The 20,144-nt window shown below is 35.9% G+C and overlaps 1 protein-coding gene across 1 annotated transcript in view; it reads right to left on the reverse strand.

Annotated features, from left to right (window-relative positions):
- LOC128656477 (collagen alpha-1(XXI) chain-like) overlaps window positions 1–20,144 on the reverse strand; it is a 788,552-nt gene that overhangs the window by 88,638 nt on the left and 679,770 nt on the right. Inside the window, exons 17-18 of the mRNA XM_053710398.1 lie at window positions 3,218–3,271; window positions 2,118–2,162 (exon numbers count right to left, since the gene is read on the reverse strand). Coding sequence (XP_053566373.1) covers window positions 2,118–2,162; window positions 3,218–3,271 — 99 coding nt within the window. The remainder of the gene's footprint in view (window positions 1–2,117; window positions 2,163–3,217; window positions 3,272–20,144) is intronic.

The raw sequence follows: 20,144 nt of genomic DNA on the forward strand, positions 1-20,144 counted from the left end.
TATGTTTTTTTTACAGGCAAAAGAGCAGAATTCTTTGGGGCATGCCCCGCAAAAGGCCCTTTGAAGGGCGGGTAAGGTAAAAGAGCTTTTCAATTTTAATTTTAGAATAGGGTAGGGCATTTTTTATTTGGGGGGGCTTTGTTATTTTATTAGAGGGCTTAGAGTAGGTGTAATTAGCTTAAAATTGTTGTAATATTTTTATAATGTTTGTAAATTATTATTTTATTTTTTGTACTTTAGTTAGTTTATTTAATTGTATTTATTTGTAGGGATTTGTATGTAATTAATTTATTGATAGTGTAGTGTTAGGTTTAATTGTAGATAATTGTAGGTAGTTTATTTAATTAATTTATTGATAGTGTAGTGTTAGGTTTAATTGTAACTTAGGTTAGGATTTATTTTACAGGTAATTTTGTAATTATTTTAACTAGGTAACTATTAAATAGTTATGAACTATTTAATAGCTATTGTACCTGGTTAAAATAAATACAAAGTTGCCTGTAAAATAAATATTAATCCTAAAATAGCTACAATATAATTATTATTTATATTGTAGCTATATTAGGGTTTATTTTACAGGTAAGTATTTAGCTTTAAATAGGAATAATTTATTTAATAAGAGTTAATTTATTTTGTTAGATTTAAATTATATTTAATTTAGGGGGGTGTTAGGGTTCGGGTTAGAGTTAGCTTTAGGGGTTAATACATTTATTATAGTAGCGGTGAGGTCCGGTCGGCAGATTAGGGGTTAATTATTGTAGGTAGCTGGCGGCGACGTTGTGGGGGGCAGATTAGGGGTTAATAAATATAATATAGGGGTCGACGTTGTTAGGGGCAGCAGATTAGGGGTACATAGGTATAATGTAGGTTGCGGCGGTGTACGGAGCGGCAGATTAGGGGTTAAAAAAAATATGCAGGTGTAAGCGATAGCGGGGGCGGCAGATTAGGGGTTAATAAGTGTAAGGTTAGGGGTGTTTAGACTCGGGGTTCATGTTAGAGTGTTAGGTGCAGACTTAGGAAGTGTTTCCCCATAGTAAACAATGGGGCTGCGTTAGGAGCTGAACGCTGCTTTTTTGCAGGTGTTAGGTTTTTTTCAGCTCAAACTGCCCCATTGTTTCCTATGGGGGAATCGTGCACGAGCACGTTTTTGAAGCTGGCCGCGTCCTTAAGCACCGCTGGTATTAAGAGTTGCAGTGGCGGTAAATTATGCTCTACGCTCCTTTTTTGGAGCCTAACACAGCCATTCTGTGAACTCTAAATACCAGCTGTATTTAAATGGTGCGCGGGGAAAAAAAACAGCGTTAGCTACGCGGGTTGTTACCGACAAAACTCTAAATCTAGCCGATAATTTTATGACTACTGACTGTGCTCTACTATTCCACAAAGAGGTTAAACACACTGAAGAAGATTCACTCTGGACCTACGGTGCACTGCTGGTCCTGAGTAGAAACCACCACTGATCCAATCAGCAACATTAGTTGCACATCTGAGTTGTGCAAATAGTGCTGCTGATTGGCTCAGAATCATGTTCTGTTTGGGATCTGCAGTGTACTGCAGATCCTGAGCAGCACTTCTACTGTGTGTTTAACCTTTTTACAGGGGTTAAACATACAGTAGAGAAGGTTTGATTAGAACAATTTCTATTATTATGGTCCTTTTCAGAAGCTTATGGAAAGTATTCACTTTTATATACAAGTTGGGAAATGTGGGAGATTAGTGTCTATATAAGCTCATCAACATAAATGTCTTTTGTTAGTTAAATACAAATTTCTTACACTTTTCTCAGAGCAAGCAAAATAATTATATTCCTTGTTGTCTCTGACTGACTTTGCACCACTCTAACTTTGACCTAGGAATAGCAATTTGACAAAACTAAAAAATGATTAGCAGATAGAATAACTATATGAGTACAAAATAACAATGTGTCTGGAATAAATTAAGCCCTATCCTTAGCATTCAAATGTACCACATGCTGTCAGCAGGTTTCAAGCACTAGGGATAGGGATGATTTGTATGCTAGATGCACACAATTCTTTTACTATACTTCTATAAATGAATTATGAGACCACTTTATAACATCTAAATCCCATGTGCCCAATGAAATCATATTTACATACCTTTATTCCATTAGCACCATCATTTCCAGGTATTCCTGGTATTCCCTGTAATATCAAGAAGAACACAATAATGTAACACTTGGTTTGTGTTCAGTATCATATTACCATTATAGTGATATTCTTATTAATGAAAACTACAGGACATGTGTTCTCTATTTTACAGAATATTAAGTAGTGTCATCTTACAATGTTTGTGCTATGTGATAATTCTTTTATATGATGAAATGTAAACCAGACTGTACAGTCTAGCTCCAGTTTGGCTTATATCTATGTGTTATATTGTATGTCAGCGATAAAACTATAATCTGGACAGATGTCAAACTGTGTTTATTCACACAGATACAGTACATGTTAATATAACCTTTAAATTGTATCAACTATTACACTTGCCAAATTTAACTTTTTACTTTCTAAACATACATATAAGTTAGCTGATTTCCTCCAATGTTTTAAAAAAAATTGATAGGGTCATACTTTTTAACTTTCCAGTATCACTAACTGTCTAATCAAAAGTCCCAGTTTTTTCAAACAAGTTGCATCTAAAATTCTGATTAATTCACTCATCCTATTCTGCTTGAACTGTTCCACTTATGCTGGCCTTACAACATACAGTCTGTCTCCACTGCAATCCATCAAAAATACCTTTGCTAGACTCATAGGACTCCATTTATTATTTGCAAGGCGTACAAGGATTGCTCCTGGGAACCTGTCCTCCTGGCATCACAGAGAGCACTGCCCCATTTATCATTGTACAAGAGACACATTTTGTAATGGTACTGCATGCTCTTGCACAGCCAATCACACTAAAGCAGGGGCTGTCAATCATTCTGACTGAATCAGTATGATTTAACTCTACCGCACTTGAGGTGGCAGAGTAGCAAAGTATCTGCTATCTTAAGACGACAGCTAGTTAACTGCTATTTCAGGCTCTCTCACACAGTTCTTGCCTTGTCAAAATTGTACAAAAAACAAGGTGTCTATATGTAAGCACTAAATGTAACAAATGTATGAATCTAATTATAACTATTCTGAAAATCTGAAGGAAAAAATTAGACAGAAAGGAAAAAAACTAATCTACATATATCATAGATAATATTTACTGGTAATCCCCGATGACCTTCCATCCCAGGAGGACCGGGTTTTCCTTCTTCACCCTGTAAGAACAATATATTTTAAATCTCAACGAATTGCATTTTATAGCATTTATAAAAGCCAATGTGATCAATTTCATTAGCCCAAGAAATCATACTAGATTTCAACAAACCCTCATTTAATCTTCTTAATTATTACAAAAAAATCTATTACAATTTGTTAAACCGGTATTTAATGTTTTTTGGACCAGATTACATGTAGTGAGCTAGCATTTAAGATGGAGTAATAAGGGGTTTATAGCGGGCGTATGCGCACGTCAGGTTTTTCACTCGTAGATTGCTTGAGCACGATTGAAGATACCGCTCATACTCAGAGCTGTTTTGCTAAACCAAAAAAGTATCACAAAACACATCAAAAATACATTACAAAGTACAGTTACAGTCATAATAACACCATCTAATAAAAAAATATTTTTAAAAAAAAGTTTTAAGGGCTCAAAAATATGAGGACTCAGGCAAAATGCTTTAACATAGAGATACATACATATACATCTCTAAATATGTATATGTATATATATATACAGTGGGGAAAAAAAGTATTTAGTCAGCCACCAATTGTGAAAGTTCTCCCACTTAAGAAGATGAGAGAGGCCTGTAATTTTCATTAAAGGTATACCTCAACTATGAGAGACAAAATGTGGAAACAAATCCAGACAATCACATTGTCTGATTTGGAAAGAATTTATTTGCAAATTATGGTGGAAAATAAGTATTTAGTCAATATCAAAAGTTCATCTCAATACTTTGTTATATATCCTTTGTTGGCAATTACAGAGGTCAAAAGTTTTCTGTAAGTCTTCACAAGGTTGTCACACACTGTTGCTGGTATGTTGGCTCATTCCTGCATGCAGATCTCCTCTAGAGCAGTGATGTTTTGGGGCTGTCGCTGGGCAACACGGACTTTCAATTACCTCCAAAGGTTTTCTATGGGGTTGAGATCTGGAGACTGTCTAGGCCACTCCAGGACCTTGAAATGCTTCTTACGAAGCCACTCCTGGCCCGGGTGGTGTGTTTGGGATCATTGTCATGCTGAAAGACCCAGCCACATTTCATCTTCAATGCCCTTGCTGATAGAAGGAGGTTTGCACTAAAAATCTCACGATACATGGCCCCATTCATTCTTTCATGTACATGGATCAGTCGTCCTGTTCCCTTTGAAGAGAAACAGCCCCAAAGCATGATGTTGCCACCCCCATGTTTCACAGTAGGTATGGTGTTCTCTCTCCTCCAAACAAGACAAGTTGTGTTTCTACCAAACAGTTCTACTTTGGTTTCATCTGACCATATGACATTCTCCCAATCTACTTCTGGATCATCCAAATGCTCTCTAGCATAATTCAGACTGGCCCGGACATGTACTGGCTTAAGCAGGGGGACACGTCTGGCACTGCAGGATTTGAGTCCTTGGCAGCGTAGTGTGTTACTGATGGTAGCCTTTGTTACGTTGGTACAGCTCTCTGCAGGTCATTCACTAGGTCCCCCCGTGTGGTTCTGGGATGTTTGCTCACCATTCTTGTGATCATTTTGACCCCACGGGGTTAGATCTTGCGTGGAGCCCCAGATCGAGGGAGATTATCAGTGGTCTTGTATGTCTTCCATTTTCTAATTATTGCTCCCACAGTTGATTTCTTCACACCAAGCTGCTTGCCTATTGCAGATTCAGTCTTCCCAGCCTGGTGCAGGTCTACAATTTTGTTTCTGGTCTCCTTTGACAGCTCTTTGGTCTTCACCATAGTGGAGTTTGGAGTGTGACTGTTTGAGGTTGTGGACAGGTGTCTTTTATACTGATAACAAGTTCAAACAGGTGCCATTAATACAGGTAATGAGTGGAGGACAGAGGAGCCTCTTAAAGAAGAAGATACAGGTATGTGAGAGCCAGAAATCTTGCTTGTTTGTAGGTGACCAAATACTTATTTTCCACCATAATATGCAATTAAATTCTTTCCAAATCAGACAATGTGATTGTCTGGATTTGTTTTCACACTTTGTCTCTCATAGTTGAGGTATACCTATGATGAAAATGACAGGCCTCTCTCATCTTCTTAAGTGGGAGAACTTGCACAATTGGTGGCTGACTAAATACTTTTTTTCCCCACTGCATGTATATACTGTATGTGTGTACATATGCATTTATGTATTTATGTGTGTATACAAAACTGTATACCGTGCTGCAGCTCAGTTTCAGGGTCTTGGCAATCTTTTTATAGCCTAGGCCATCTTTATGTAGAGCAACAATTCTTTTTTTCAGATTCTCAGAGAGTTCTTTGCCATCAGGTGTCATGTTGAACTTCCAGTGACCAGTATTAGAGAGTATGAGAGCAATAACACCAAATTTAACACACCTGCTCCCCATTCACACATGAAATCTTGTAACACTAACAAGTCACATGATACCGGGGAGTGAAAATGGCTAATTGGGCCCAATATGGGCATTCCCATTAGGGATTTGCTCACTTTTGTTGCTAACGGTTTAGACATTAATGGCTGTGTGTTGAGTTATTTTGAGGGGACAGAAAATTTACACTGTTATACAGGCTGTACGCTCACTACTTTGTAGCAAAGTGTAATTTCTTCAGTGTTGTCACATGAACAGATATAATAAAATATTTACAAATATGTGAGGGGTGTACTCACTTTTGTATATATATATATATATATATATATATATATATATATATATATATATATATATATATATATATGTATTTACAGCCTCCTATACATATAAAACACATAGATACATATTTATACAATATTTAAAGGGATTGGGAAAAAAATCATGATTTGGATAGAACATAAAGTTTTCTAAATAGATATTCCTATATTTATCTGTATATATCTATACCTATTTATAATCATGTATAAGTAAACATACACTCACCGGCCACTTTATTAGGTACACCTGTTCAATTGCTTGGTAACACAAATAGTTAATTAGTTCATCACATGGCAGCAACGCAATGCATTTAGGCATCTAGACGTGGTGAAGACGACTTCAGAATGGGGAAGAAAGGTGATTTAAGTGACTTTGGTGCCAGACGGGCTGGTCTGAGTATTTCAAAAACTGCTAATCTACTGGGATTTTCATGCACAACCATCTCTAGGGTTTACAGAGAATGGTCAAAAAAAGAGAAAATATCCAGTGAGCAGCAGTTGTGTGGAAAACAGTGCCTTGTTTATGTCAGAGGTCAGAGGAGAATGGGCAGATTGGTTTGAGATAATAGAAAGGCAACAGTAACTCAAATAACCACTTATTACAACCAAGGTATGCAGAATACCATCTCTCAATGCACAACACATCAAACCTTGAAGCAGATGGGCTACAGCAGCAGAAGATCACACCGGGTGTCACTCCTGTCAGCTAAGAACAGGAAACAGAGGCTACACCAAAATTAGACAATAGAAGATTGGAAAAACATTGCCTAGTCTGATGAGTTTCAGCTGCGACATTTAGATGGTAGGGTCAGAATTTGGAGTAAACCACATGAAAGCATGGATCCATCCTGCCTTGTATCAATGGTTCAGGCTGGTGGTGGTAGTGTATAGGTGTTGGATAATTTCTTGGCACACTTTGGGCCCCTTAGTACCAATTGAGCATTGTTTAAACGCCACAACCTAACTGAGTATTGTTGCTGACCATGTCCATCCCTTTATGACTACAGTGTACCCATCTTCTGATGGCTACTTCCAGCGGGATAATGCACTGTGTCACAAAGCTCAAATCATCTCAAAATAGTTTCTTGAACATGACAAGGAGTTCACTGTACTCCAATGGCCTCCACAGTCACCAGATCTCAATCCAATAGAGCACCTTTGGGATGTGGTGGAACGGGAGATTCTCATCATGGATGTGTAGCTGACAAATCTGCAGCAACTGCGTGATGCTATAATGTCAATATGGACCAAAATCTCTGAGGGATGTTTCCAACACCTTGTTGAATCTATGCCATGAAGAATGAAGGCAGTCCTGAAGGCAAAAGGAAGTTCAACCCGGTACTAGCAAGGTGTACCTAATAAAATGGCCGGTGAGAGTATATATTTGCTCCAGTGTGGTAGATACTGCAACCTACCTGGTAGTTTCCAGATCGCTGGAAACAAAAGTTAAGAAGCAGTGGTCATTAGACCGCTGCTCCTTAACTCACCCACCACCTCTGATGCGACAGGCAGCAATCAAACGGATGAGATACGATCGGGATGATTGACACCCCTTGCTAGCAGCCAATCTGCAAGGGGTGGCATTGCACAAGCATTTCACTAGATGATTTAAATGCCGTTGTATGCCGATGTAAATGTCAGCGTATGCTTTCGACAAATTAGCAAAGTCGGGCACATCCACCCGCATCTTAATAAATTGGCCCCATTGACTCTTTTGGGGGAATAGGTTTTTTACTTGCTTTGGGTTAGCGTGCAAGCGAAAACAGTTTAATCTCAACTCATAATACCAGTGCAACCTGACATGCACAAAATGCTTTAAGGAGAGCGTTAAATAGTGCTCCACTTACAATCTGATCCTTTTTTTTATTTATTAAAGTTGACACTATTTTAATTCACAAAAAAAAATGTTCAGATAGTTTTTACTGCACCATATAAACTCATTATATATTTTGCACCGAAAGCACCTGACAGTGGTGTTCCAAATATTTTCAAGCTACTTCTGCTTTGATTTTTGACTGTTGCTTATTGTTCATTTAGAATGTGCATTTCTTTAATTCTTCTTGTTTAATTGCCCATATATATTTATATACATATATATTTAAACTTTGCTGCCCATCACTGCACAACGTACCCCCTTCACTGCACTAGGTTCTCTGCTGTGACTAAAAGGGGCCTATGGAATCGCTCTCTCGTGAGCGCAATGCTTCCCAGCAATGCAGAAGTGAGGCCGGGATCGCATTGCTGTGAACTTATAATACCAGTGCACATTAGTGTGCTCTGGTATTACACCGTGGACCGCAAATATCGCTTTCATGAAAGAGATATTTAGCGCTCCACTTCTAATCTGGCCCTTAATTGGTAAAAAAAAAAAGGCTTGTTTTATAGAAACATTAATGAGATACATATATGGTTTACAAAAATAAATAAAGAGTCTGAGTGTATGTAATTTGTTAAAACAAATCAACCAAGATGATCCACCACTAAAACAGGAAGTTACATCATCATCATCAAAACACACAAAAAAAAGAAATCTCACAAATAGAATTAGGGTTCTAAGTATCAAGAGCCATCCTATGCCCCGTTTTATATTTGTGGCAACTCATCCGCAAGTAAAGGTGCATAAAACTCAAAACTGAAATACCCATAAAGGGCTAGGGTTAGGGGTTAATAACTTTAGTATAGTGGTGGCAACGTTGGGGGCGGAAGATTAGGGGTTACTAAATGTAGGTAGGTGGCAGCGATGTTATGGGTGGCAGATTATGGGTTAATAAGTGTAATGTAGGTGGCGGCGACGTTAATGGCAGCAGATTAGGGGTTAATGAGTGTAATGTAGGTGTCGGCGGTGTCAGGGGTGGCAGATTAGGGGTTAATAAATATAATGTAGGTGTCGGCGATGTCAGGGGGTGGCAGATTAGGGGTGTTTAGACTCTGGGTTTATGTTAGGGTGTTTGGTGTAAACATACATTTAGTTTCCCCATAGGAATCAATGGGGCTGCGTTACGGAGATTTACGCTCCTTTATTGCAGGTGTTAGACTTTTTTTTAAGCCGGCTCTCCCCATTGATGACTATGGGGAAATTGTGCATGAGCATGTAAAACCAGCTCACCGAAGTGCTGCTATTGGAGTGCGGTATGGAGCTTAATTTTGCTTTACGCTGCAATATTGCCTGCTAACACCGGGGTTTTGCAAACCTGTAATACCAGCACTGTATGGAGGTGAGCGGTGACAATAACTTGCAAGTTAGTACCGAGCAGCTCTTACCGCAAAACTCGTTATCTAGCCGATTGAAATGTATAATATGTGTGATATGCTTCAGGTTGTACACTTTAGGTCTAATGTAGTGTCAGGTACAGGAAGAATTACTAATCTTATTATTATTGAAATATTAAATATAAAAAAAAGATTGTATTAATTTTTAAAAATTACTATAAATACTGTAAAAAATATTATAGATACTGTAATATATATAAATATACTGTATATATATTTATACTTATATATACAGTATATACAGTATATATAAAATGCAATGTAAGTTAGTAATTCTTCACATGTGCTAAACCGAAAACCGAGATTTAGGTCTAACGTGATGCCAGCATAACGCATATGAGGAATGCGCATTATTGAAATATTGCATATAATATATTAAAAATATATTAATGAATATTATTAAAAAGTATTATACATATACACGCATTGAAGTTAGCAGTTCTTCATGTGCGCTAACCCAAAGCAGTGTTAGACCTAAATCATGAAACACAAACTGCTTTACACTTTTTTTACATTCCTATGTTCTTCAAATATAAATACAATGTAATTTTTATTATAAAATATATATTTTTTTATATATGTGACAATGTTCATGTAAAAAAGATATCTAGACCCATATATCTCTCTCTCTCTATATATATATATATATATATATATATAAATATGTATGTACAATACAAATTGTTCTGTAAGTGAAGAACATTGGAATGTTAGCGTGCAAGCAATATGTGTTTTTTTATTTTGTGCTCTCCATTGACTTGTCGCAATATATGGTTAGTGTATGTCGGATTTTGCTTGCACAAACTTTTTACTTTCAACTATAGTATGAATATAAAATGCTTTTCCTGCCCTTTTAAATTTAATTCTGGGTACTTTTTTTAATAAGGACAACACACTACACCTTGCAAAAAACACAAACAATTAAATAGAATGGATTGAACATAGGTTCAAAATGAGAACATTATGGGGTAGATTTATCAAATGTTGGGCGAACATGATCTGCTGTAGCGTATCGTACATTGTCTGCATTTATCATTGCACAAGCATTTCTAGTAAAATGCTTGTGCAATGCTGCCCCCTGCACATTCACAGCCAATCGTCGGCTAGCAGGGGGTGTCAATCATCACGATTGTATCTGATCGGGATGATTGCAGTCCACCACCTCAGAGGTGGTGGATGAGTTAAGGACCAGCGGTCTTACAACTGCTGCTTTTAAAAGGTACAGTAAACCTTAAAAATAATGTTATATAATTCTGCAAATAAATTACATATCTGTCGGAGCATCTAATGGTGTCTTTGATTTTATAGGACTTTTTGGTGACATTAGAAGTAAACTCCTTTTCTTTTCTAGAGTGTTTACATGATTTGCATGTTAAGCAAGGAAAAAAAAACATTTAATTTTTTACCTGTTAGATCAATCTGCTGCTGACCTTTGTTACCTTTAGTTCTTTTTTTATTTTCAGTAGGGGCTAAAATAGTTTTTAAATTCCGTGCCCTTTTATACACTATTTGAGGTTTAGCAGGTAGTATAGTGCTAAGATGTTCATCGTTCTTAAGAATACTCCAATGTTGATTCAAGATCTTTTCAACTAAATGTTTATTACTGCAGTAACTAGTGATGAATGGAATAAAAGATTTGTCCTCATTCTTTTGTAATTTCCTATTTTGAGAAATTGTACTTCTATGAACTAATTCTTGCCTATTAACATCTCTAACCTCTTTTCGTATTTTTTCAATATTACTCTTTTCATAGCCTCTTTCTATAAATTTTTGGGTGAGTTTTTCAGACTGGTTATCAAAATCTAACATGTTAGAACAGTTTTTCTTAACACGTAGAAACTGACCCTTTGGGATATTTTCTATCCACCTTGGGTGGTGACAACTGGTGTGATGAATGTAGCTGTTAGCATCTACACTTTTAAAGTGTGTTTTAGATAAGATCTTATGATTATCAGTGAATAATTCTAAGTCTAAGAAACTAATTTTTGACTTACTTTTTTCGTGTGTAAATTTAAGATTTAATTCATTATTATTCATTAAAAGTATAAATTCATCTAATAAATGTTCATCACCTCTCCAAATAATGAGAATGTCATCTATGTAGCGACTATATGACACCAGGTTTGCTCCAAATGCATTATTGGCAAGAAAAGACTCTTCCCAATGTCCCATAAACAAATTTGCATAACTTGGAGCAAACCTGGTGCCCATAGCCGTACCTCTTTCTTGGTTATAGAATTGATTATTGTAATTAAAGAAATTATGTGTTAAAATAAATTCGATAGATTCCAATAAAAACTCTCTTTGTTCATTTTTCATCATACTGTCTTTGTCTAAAAAATATTTTATAGATCTTAGGCCATCTGCATGTTTAATGCAGGTGTATAAAGATGTGACATCACACGTGACAAGAAGAAAATCTTCCTGCCACGGGATATTCTCTATAAGTCTTAAGACATCAGTAGAGTCTTTTAAATAAGAAGCAAGCGACCTAACGTATTTTTGAAGGAAGAAATCTAGATACTCAGAAAGATTGGATGTGAGAGACCCTATTCCCGATATAATGGGCCTACCGGGTGGGTTTGTCAGAGATTTATGAATTTTCGGTAAACAATATAACAAAGGTGATGAACATTTATTAGATGAATTTATACTTTTAATGAATAATAATGAATTAAATCTTAAATTTACACACGAAAAAAGTAAGTCAAAAATTAGTTTCTTAGACTTAGAATTATTCACTGATAATCATAAGATCTTATCTAAAACACACTTTAAAAGTGTAGATGCTAACAGCTACATTCATCACACCAGTTGTCACCACCCAAGGTGGATAGAAAATATCCCAAAGGGTCAGTTTCTACGTGTTAAGAAAAACTGTTCTAACATGTTAGATTTTGATAACCAGTCTGAAAAACTCACCCAAAAATTTATAGAAAGAGGCTATGAAAAGAGTAATATTGAAAAAATACGAAAAGAGGTTAGAGATGTTAATAGGCAAGAATTAGTTCATAGAAGTACAATTTCTCAAAATAGGAAATTACAAAAGAATGAGGACAAATCTTTTATTCCATTCATCACTAGTTACTGCAGTAATAAACATTTAGTTGAAAAGATCTTGAATCAACATTGGAGTATTCTTAAGAACGATGAACATCTTAGCACTATACTACCTGCTAAACCTCAAATAGTGTATAAAAGGGCACGGAATTTAAAAACTATTTTAGCCCCTACTGAAAATAAAAAAAGAACTAAAGGTAACAAAGGTCAGCAGCAGATTGATCTAACAGGTAAAAAATTAAATGGTTTTTTTCCTTGCTTAACATGCAAATCATGTAAACACTCTAGAAAAGAAAAGGAGTTTACTTCTAATGTCACCAAAAAGTCCTATAAAATCAAAGACACCATTAGATGCTCCGACAGATATGTAATGTATTTAATACAATGCCGCTGTGGTAAACAGTATATAGGTGAGTCTGAAAGACCACTACGTGAACACATATGGTCAATTGAGAAGCATGACTCAGACAGAAATAAAGACCTCCCTGTGCCAAAACATTTTGCAGCTTGCAATAATGGTAACCTTGCATACTTTTCCTATATGGGAATTGAAAAAATAAAGCACAATTGGAGAGGTAGTAATATCCAGTCTGAACTTATTAAAAAAGAAACCAAATGGATTTTCGATTTAAAAACTTTAAATCCTAATGGTTTAAATATTGATTTTGATATAGGCTGCTACCTTAGAGACTAATTCATGTTTCTTGTACTGTTAATCCCCCTTTGTTCCTTTATCCCCCATAAGCTATCTTCACACATTAACTATTTTGTTCCTCTATCCCCCATAAACTGTCTTTACATATTAATTGTTCAAGACAATTTGATTCTTAGAGTTTTAGATTTTTTATTAGAACTTTTCTTTTTGGATTTTTATTAATGTTTTTTATTTAAATAATAAGTTTTGTATATTATTCAAGTAAGCAAAGAGTTTTAAGGCTAACTAATTTGATGTTCTCTGCTACAAGTCGCTATTTTTGCACAAAGAAGGAAAATGTATTCCTTTTTTCTTCTAATCTTTTGGCCTCAGAAAGGAAGGTTGAAATAACCATATGGATTATTTATTATATATTCAGTTATTATTTTTATAATCTTGCTTTTGAATGATAACAATTACTGTAAATATGACATAAAGTAACAAATTAATTGTGTTATTTGTAGCGAAATTGCTGCTATCATTTTACCTTGCATCTGTACTGGCACGCCTATTAGTAACTGTTAACCAATGAGTATCAGCCTATACAGGTTTAAAAGTCTCTGCCAGACACTCTTCTGGAGCTTGACAAAGGCCTTGATCGGGCTGAAACGCGTTGCTCCTCCCACTACACGTCAATCGACGCTGCACCACTTTCACAGACCGGCATCTGTGTTTGTTCCAAACTTGAGCGGGATCACAAAAAGGAAAATCTTCACCGCTTTCAAGGCTCACCTGGCTCTGCTGCAGCCCACTCAAAGGATTTCATCGCCACTGCAGAAACCAAGACACGGTGTAAGTAAAAGTGAACACCTTGATTTTGGTTTTCTGCCTCTGTTTCATCTGGATCAATTTCTCGTTCCAGCACCACTCTGCCGAATCTAACTTCAGCTGTGGATGTCGACTTTCTTCGTTGTGATTTCCACCGGCTGGATTTACCACAGGGCTCAATTTGTCCTCATTCCTTATTAACCATTTTATTTATTTATTTGATGCTACACTTATTTAGTTTGTTTATGGTTTATTTTGATAGGTGTTTTTAGTTATTACTTTTGTGTATTCAGTTTTTAGTTTTCTCTCAATTAGTTATTACTTTTGTGTATTCAGTTTTTAGTTTTCTCTCACTATAGTTAATTTGTGCTGTAATTTGTGCTGTAATTTCTTATGTTGCAAATATTTGTTAAATTTTTTTTATCCATTTCCCCGCTGATCAGCTTTTAAACATTGTATCAAATAAATATATATATTTTTTATATTGTTATCCAAATCTGAGGCCAAGTTTTTACTTTGTGCACCTTGACTTATAACAGAGCATATCCCCTTATTATTAGTTTTAGCCGCAATCTGCAGCGCCAAGGTATTTAAAAGTCTTTTTCTCTTTTTTGAGGCAGAGGCTGTTTAAATTATTTTTTCTGGTAGTTATTTGGAGATAAGGGTTTCTCCTGTTTTCCTTGGTTTACTAATTACCTTTCCCAGCGCAGGGTTACACTACTCACTTGTCCCTTCGCTGAGTAAATATAACAGACCCGCTCAGCAGAGTACAGAGAGCGGGTCTGTAAAACAGCGTTTTTTTTTTAAAAATGAATAGGGTACATTAGGTTTTATAATGTTTGGCTAATATAATGTTATATAATTCTGCACTATGTGCAGAATTATATAACATTATTTTTAAAGTTTACTGACACTTTAACTTAAGTTTCAGGCGGACCTGAAACCTAGGGGGTAGATTGCAGCATCTGCTGCATGATAAATCTACCCCTTTATGTGGATGAGAAATACCTTAAATAGGAGTATGAGGAGAATTGATTTATGAGGATCAGTTTTAGATAAATGCTATGAGGATCTGTCTAAGGATTTTGTAAAAGAGATTCCAGGTACTAAAGGTAAAATAAATCTTGTTTATGGGATTATGAAAAGTGTTTGTCCACATAGTTTAGAAGGAAGTTAATTGTTTATTCAGAGCAAGAATATAGTAATGTGAAATGCTCCATAATATTCCAGATTACGGCAAGTATTTAATAGGAATTGTTTTACATTTTCCTTTCTCTGTTTCCCAATTGGTATTAAACAATAGTTGAGGGAAATGTTAAAATATATTTTTATAATTACTACCTTTTCATTTATATTTACTTCAAGATAACTAAAAAGTATAAGAGTATATAAGTATTTAATGCATGCAAGTGTTCTGCGGATACTGTGAGGGCTGAGATTTTTTTAGCTGTGAGGGTTAATATTTTTTTGGACCACAATTAATGGATACAGGTCAGCTAATAATTATAGTATTATATATAATGTTATTGTGACTAAAATACTATCTAAACATAAAATAAAATATCTGATAGTAACCTAACTCAAGAGAACCAATAGTGGCATCACTTTTGCAAAAAGTGGTTAAGATAGTGGACATTCTTGCTTTGTTTTGTTTTTTTAATAAAAGAAAGATTTAAAGAACACTATAAAGCTGAATATTTAAAGTGTACATTTGTGGAATTGTAGAAACTTTTTGACATGTATGTAAACAAAATAATATGACAGCACATATACAAAACAAAAACTGTAATAATATTTTCTTTATATATTAGTTTACCAGAGCCTACAAAATAATCTAGCACTTACTAAAGACTAATTTTATTTTAAGGTCTGCTGACTACTATTGTTGAAGTTAGTTAATAAGTACATGGTTTGTCTTTTTTCAGCTACAACAGTAGTTTTACATAGAAACACTATAGCGTAAGCAGTATTAGGGGCCAATTTATCAATGTCTGTCCGACATGATACACTGTAGCATACGCTGTTGGCATTTAATATTGCACAAGCAATTCACCAGAACTGCTTGTGCAATGCCACCCCTGCAAATTTGTGGCCAATCGGACGCTAGCAGGGGATGTCAATCAGCCCGATCGTATAGGATTGGGCGGATTGCAGACCGCAGCCTCAGAGGCAGCGGACCAGTTATGGAGCAGCGGTCTTACGACCGCTGCTTCATAAGTGCTGTTTCCAGCGAGCCTGAAGTCTTGCGTGGAAACAGGAGCATCAAGCTCCATTCGGAGCTTGATAATTCAGCCCCTAACTCTGGTAACCCTTGTGATCCTGTATCTGTGTTTATTGGATTATGGGCAATTAAAACTTCTGCCATGAATTAATAGTTAAATATTAGGATATAACAGAATGGCAACTAGAAATGCTTTATATATACATGTCACTACCTTGAGTAGAAACACTTTCAAGACTTTTGTTGTATTATTTAATCCCAGTAATAAAAAGTGACAGAAAGTCAAATGAATTGAGAGCAATGAATTGTAATGACTACCTTCTCTGTGCAGCCTATCATTACAATTTACCAGCTTTATGGTTCCATTTTAAATAAGGTCCACTTTCTCCAGTCTTGTGGTACCATGCCACAAAATACTGGGTTTTGCAAGACTAAGAGTATTGGTTTAGCTTTTGTGGAACACATTTATAGCTTTGGATGTATTCCTTCTGGACCAGTAGCTTTATGTACCTCAGTTTTATCAAACCTTACTTTTCAATTGGTTGATAAAGCTAGTATCAATACTACAGAATTTGTATTTGTCTCAGCTATTGGTTCCTCTGTTGTATATATGGGATATTGTTTTAACATTTAAACCTTGTCATGGTCACTATTGATGCCTCGTTTCTCTCTCTTTTAGTGTCCCAATATTTTCATTTATATATGTTAAATTCTCTTTATGTGTTTGAAAAAACTTTCAGAGTTACCCATTTGCAATTTATGTTTAATTTTCTATTTAGCCTTTTACCTGACTGACTTTTTGCAAGCTGTGCTTTATTCCTGATATACTTAAAGCCCCATATAGTAAAAGGACGAATGTCCATATTTTATTTCCCAATTTTATGTACTGACATTTATATTTATTAAACATTTAAATGTTCTCCATTTATATTCTGCATTTCATTAGAGACTATATTCTCCCAGTGTATACAGTTTATTGAATTCTTTATATTACTGACATTTTCATTTTTAATGTTGAGAATTTTAGTTGGACCATGTAATGATAACTGTTACATAGATGATCTCTAACTTCTACATTTGTTATTTTCTGTATAATTGTACAATTCAAAACAGATCCAATTTAGCATATTTCCTCCATTATTTGTCACATGCAATTATGCAGAAGTGCTTTCAGGAACCTGCCCCCAAGAGCCCTACTGCTGGTCTCATTATCCCAGTCAATTTCATAGTAAATATATTGCCCAAAAAGTTGTCTCATTGTCCAAGTCAATTTCAGAGTAATTATACTGCCCAAAAAGTACAACTTGAGCATGCTTTAAGCAATTGTAATCATAATGATTCAACATCCATTGCAAATAAGTTTTATTGTCAAAATTTACAGACTGTCAGCTGTTTGCTAAAAACAAATCAAACAAAAGCATTGGAAATAGCTCAACACAACGAATGCTTCAAATGGTTTCCCCAAATTCAACTGAAAATGCAACATTTAATGAATTCTGCAGTCTCAAAATTATTCAACCCCTTCATGACAGGCATCTTTAGTTCATAGTACAGCACCCTTTTGCTGTTATGACCTGGTGCAAATGAAATGCATAGCCAGACACCAGCTTCTGGCAGCGTTCCTGAGGAATCTTAGCCCATTCCTCATGAGCCATGGGCATCTATTTATCAAGCTGCAAATACGCTGGAATTCCGCAGTGTAATTGTGGCGAGCTTGATTTGCCTTAGTTATCAAAGCCTACAGACTGGCAAAAGTAGAATTTTGTGACGTAACATACGATCCGCCGGTCTCAGTCCAACACAGATCGATGCTTACATCACTACAGATGTTCCGAATGCAAATTCAGGACCATCTGACTACTTTTGCTAGTTATATTTATATTTATTAATAATTCTAATTATTTGGCATAAGGCACTACCTACTGTTAACACTCAGGTTCTGTTTCAATAGGTCATAAGGGCACAAACCCCCAATCCCCCCCTCTCTCCCTAGAGGTCATAGGGTTTTCATAAACAAGTTTAAACTTAGACTATCCAGTAGTCATTTCTTGGGGGAACTATGGCTTCCATTAATTTAATGGAAGATTTTCTAAAGAGAGAAAAGGATCGCAAAGCAAACATAGACAAAACATTCGCTAATCTGTCGGCTGAAGGTTATAAACCTACAGAAATTGATGACTGGGAATCTGGTCTGAAAGAGCTGGGTGAATTGCTTAGGAAACACACACGTTCTGTATGGAATAAAAGTGCATATGACAAGTACCTAGCAAAACATATAATCCCTAGAGGTTTAAGAGTGAGGCTATTTCCATCTTTCAGCTTCCATATAGAAAGCTATAGGGGAAGATGGGAACAAGCCCTAATTTCCTGCTCAGAAGTACTAGTTGCTATACTATCGGATTATGAAACAGAAATTGTTGAAGAACTAGGCACAGAAATATCTGAAATAACAACGAAATTAACCAAATTTGAATCTCTAGACAACTTCAAAGCAGCATACAAAAGTCTAAGGGAAGAACTAGACTCAAAAGAAAGAGAAATTATTAAAACAAAATGTGATAAACTAAGTAGGGACATCAAAGACTTTGAGAAAGGGAGAGTCTTTACATGGGATGAACAGAACCCAAGACGGAGGAGAAATTTTCTACCACCCAAAGGAGACAAAGATGAAATCTCTACATCTGAGTATGAATCATCAGTGGCTGAAGATGCAGAGGAGGGCACTTCTAATAGAAGGCTACTGGTATCTAGTGCCAATGAAAGACTCGCTATACTATCACAGACTGAGTCAAAAAACGAGATAAGTACAAAACCAAAAACAAAAGAAAAAGGAGGGGAGGGAAAAACAGAGCGCAACCTGAGGAACAGATCGAGATGGGGGTACGGGAACGGCCGCAACAAGGAAGATTGGTCGAAAAGACCGAGATGGTAAAAACCACAGATCTACAAATCATAAATCTGTCTAATAAAATACTGTCCCAAGATCACATTAACGTTTTGAAAAAAGGCCTCTCTTTCTCCCCTACCAACAATATAGACTATTTTGAAATCATAAAAGACATACATCTCTTTACCAGAAAGATGGCATTGAATAAAATATTTGCCAAACATGAAGATACCAATTGTGATACACAAGCTATTATGGACCTGGTATCTCTGTTAGAGGATAATGAAAACGAAAATACGAACAACAATGATTGGAAAAAGGAATTAGTCAAAAAATCTACATATATGCCTCAAATCTGCCAGTTTCCTGAAATAGACACCTATCAGAAAGTGGTGATCAGAGACATTCTCAAACTTCGTGATGGAAAATTAAAAAACATCAGTGAAAAGGAATCTAAAGCATTGAAAGAAATTCAGAAATGGGAGGATGTGGTGATAAAATCTTCGGACAAGGGAGGGAATGTTGTAATCTGGCCTACTGAGCTATACCTAATTGAAGCCAAAAAACATTTAGGGGACAAAAATTGTTATAAACCTCTTTGGGGAAATCCCACACAAGAATTTCTAGTAAACTATAACACCTTAATTGAAACAGCTAAAAAAGACGAATTAATAGACAAGAGAGAATACAAATTCCTAAATGTCAGCAATCCTAAAGTAGCGACGCTATATTTGCTACCCAAAGTGCACAAAAATCAGAAAATACCCCCCGGCAGACCAATCGTGTCAGGCATTGGAAGCCTATGTGAACAGGCATCACGATATATTGATCTAAGACTAAGAGATATAGTACTCTCTCTTCCCTCATATACAAGGGATACTATGGACATTCTGAATAAAATTGAAGGCATGATCCTAGATCCCGATACCTTGCTTGCTACATGTGACGTTGAGTCTCTATATACGTCAATAGAGCATAAATGGGGATGTCATGCAGTGGGGTATTTCCTAGAAATGGAACCGAATGTAAACTCACTCAAAAATGAATTTATACTGAAACTGCTAAAATTTGTCCTGAGTCATAATTATTTCGTCTTTAATGACAAATTCTATCTCCAAATACGTGGTACTGCCATGGGTACCGCATGTGCCCCTACATACGCTAATATATATCTTGGATGGTGGGAGCGGGAACACGTATTTGGAGAAAAGATGGAACAATATACAGACAACATACTTTTATGGCTCAGGTACATAGATGATGTATTCATTCTATGGAAAGGGGATGAATCAAGGTTTAAACAGTTCATACAAGAATTAAA

The sequence above is a fragment of the Bombina bombina genome, chromosome 4, assembly GCF_027579735.1.
Source record: "Bombina bombina isolate aBomBom1 chromosome 4, aBomBom1.pri, whole genome shotgun sequence".
Classification (NCBI taxonomy): domain Eukaryota; kingdom Metazoa; phylum Chordata; class Amphibia; order Anura; family Bombinatoridae; genus Bombina; species Bombina bombina.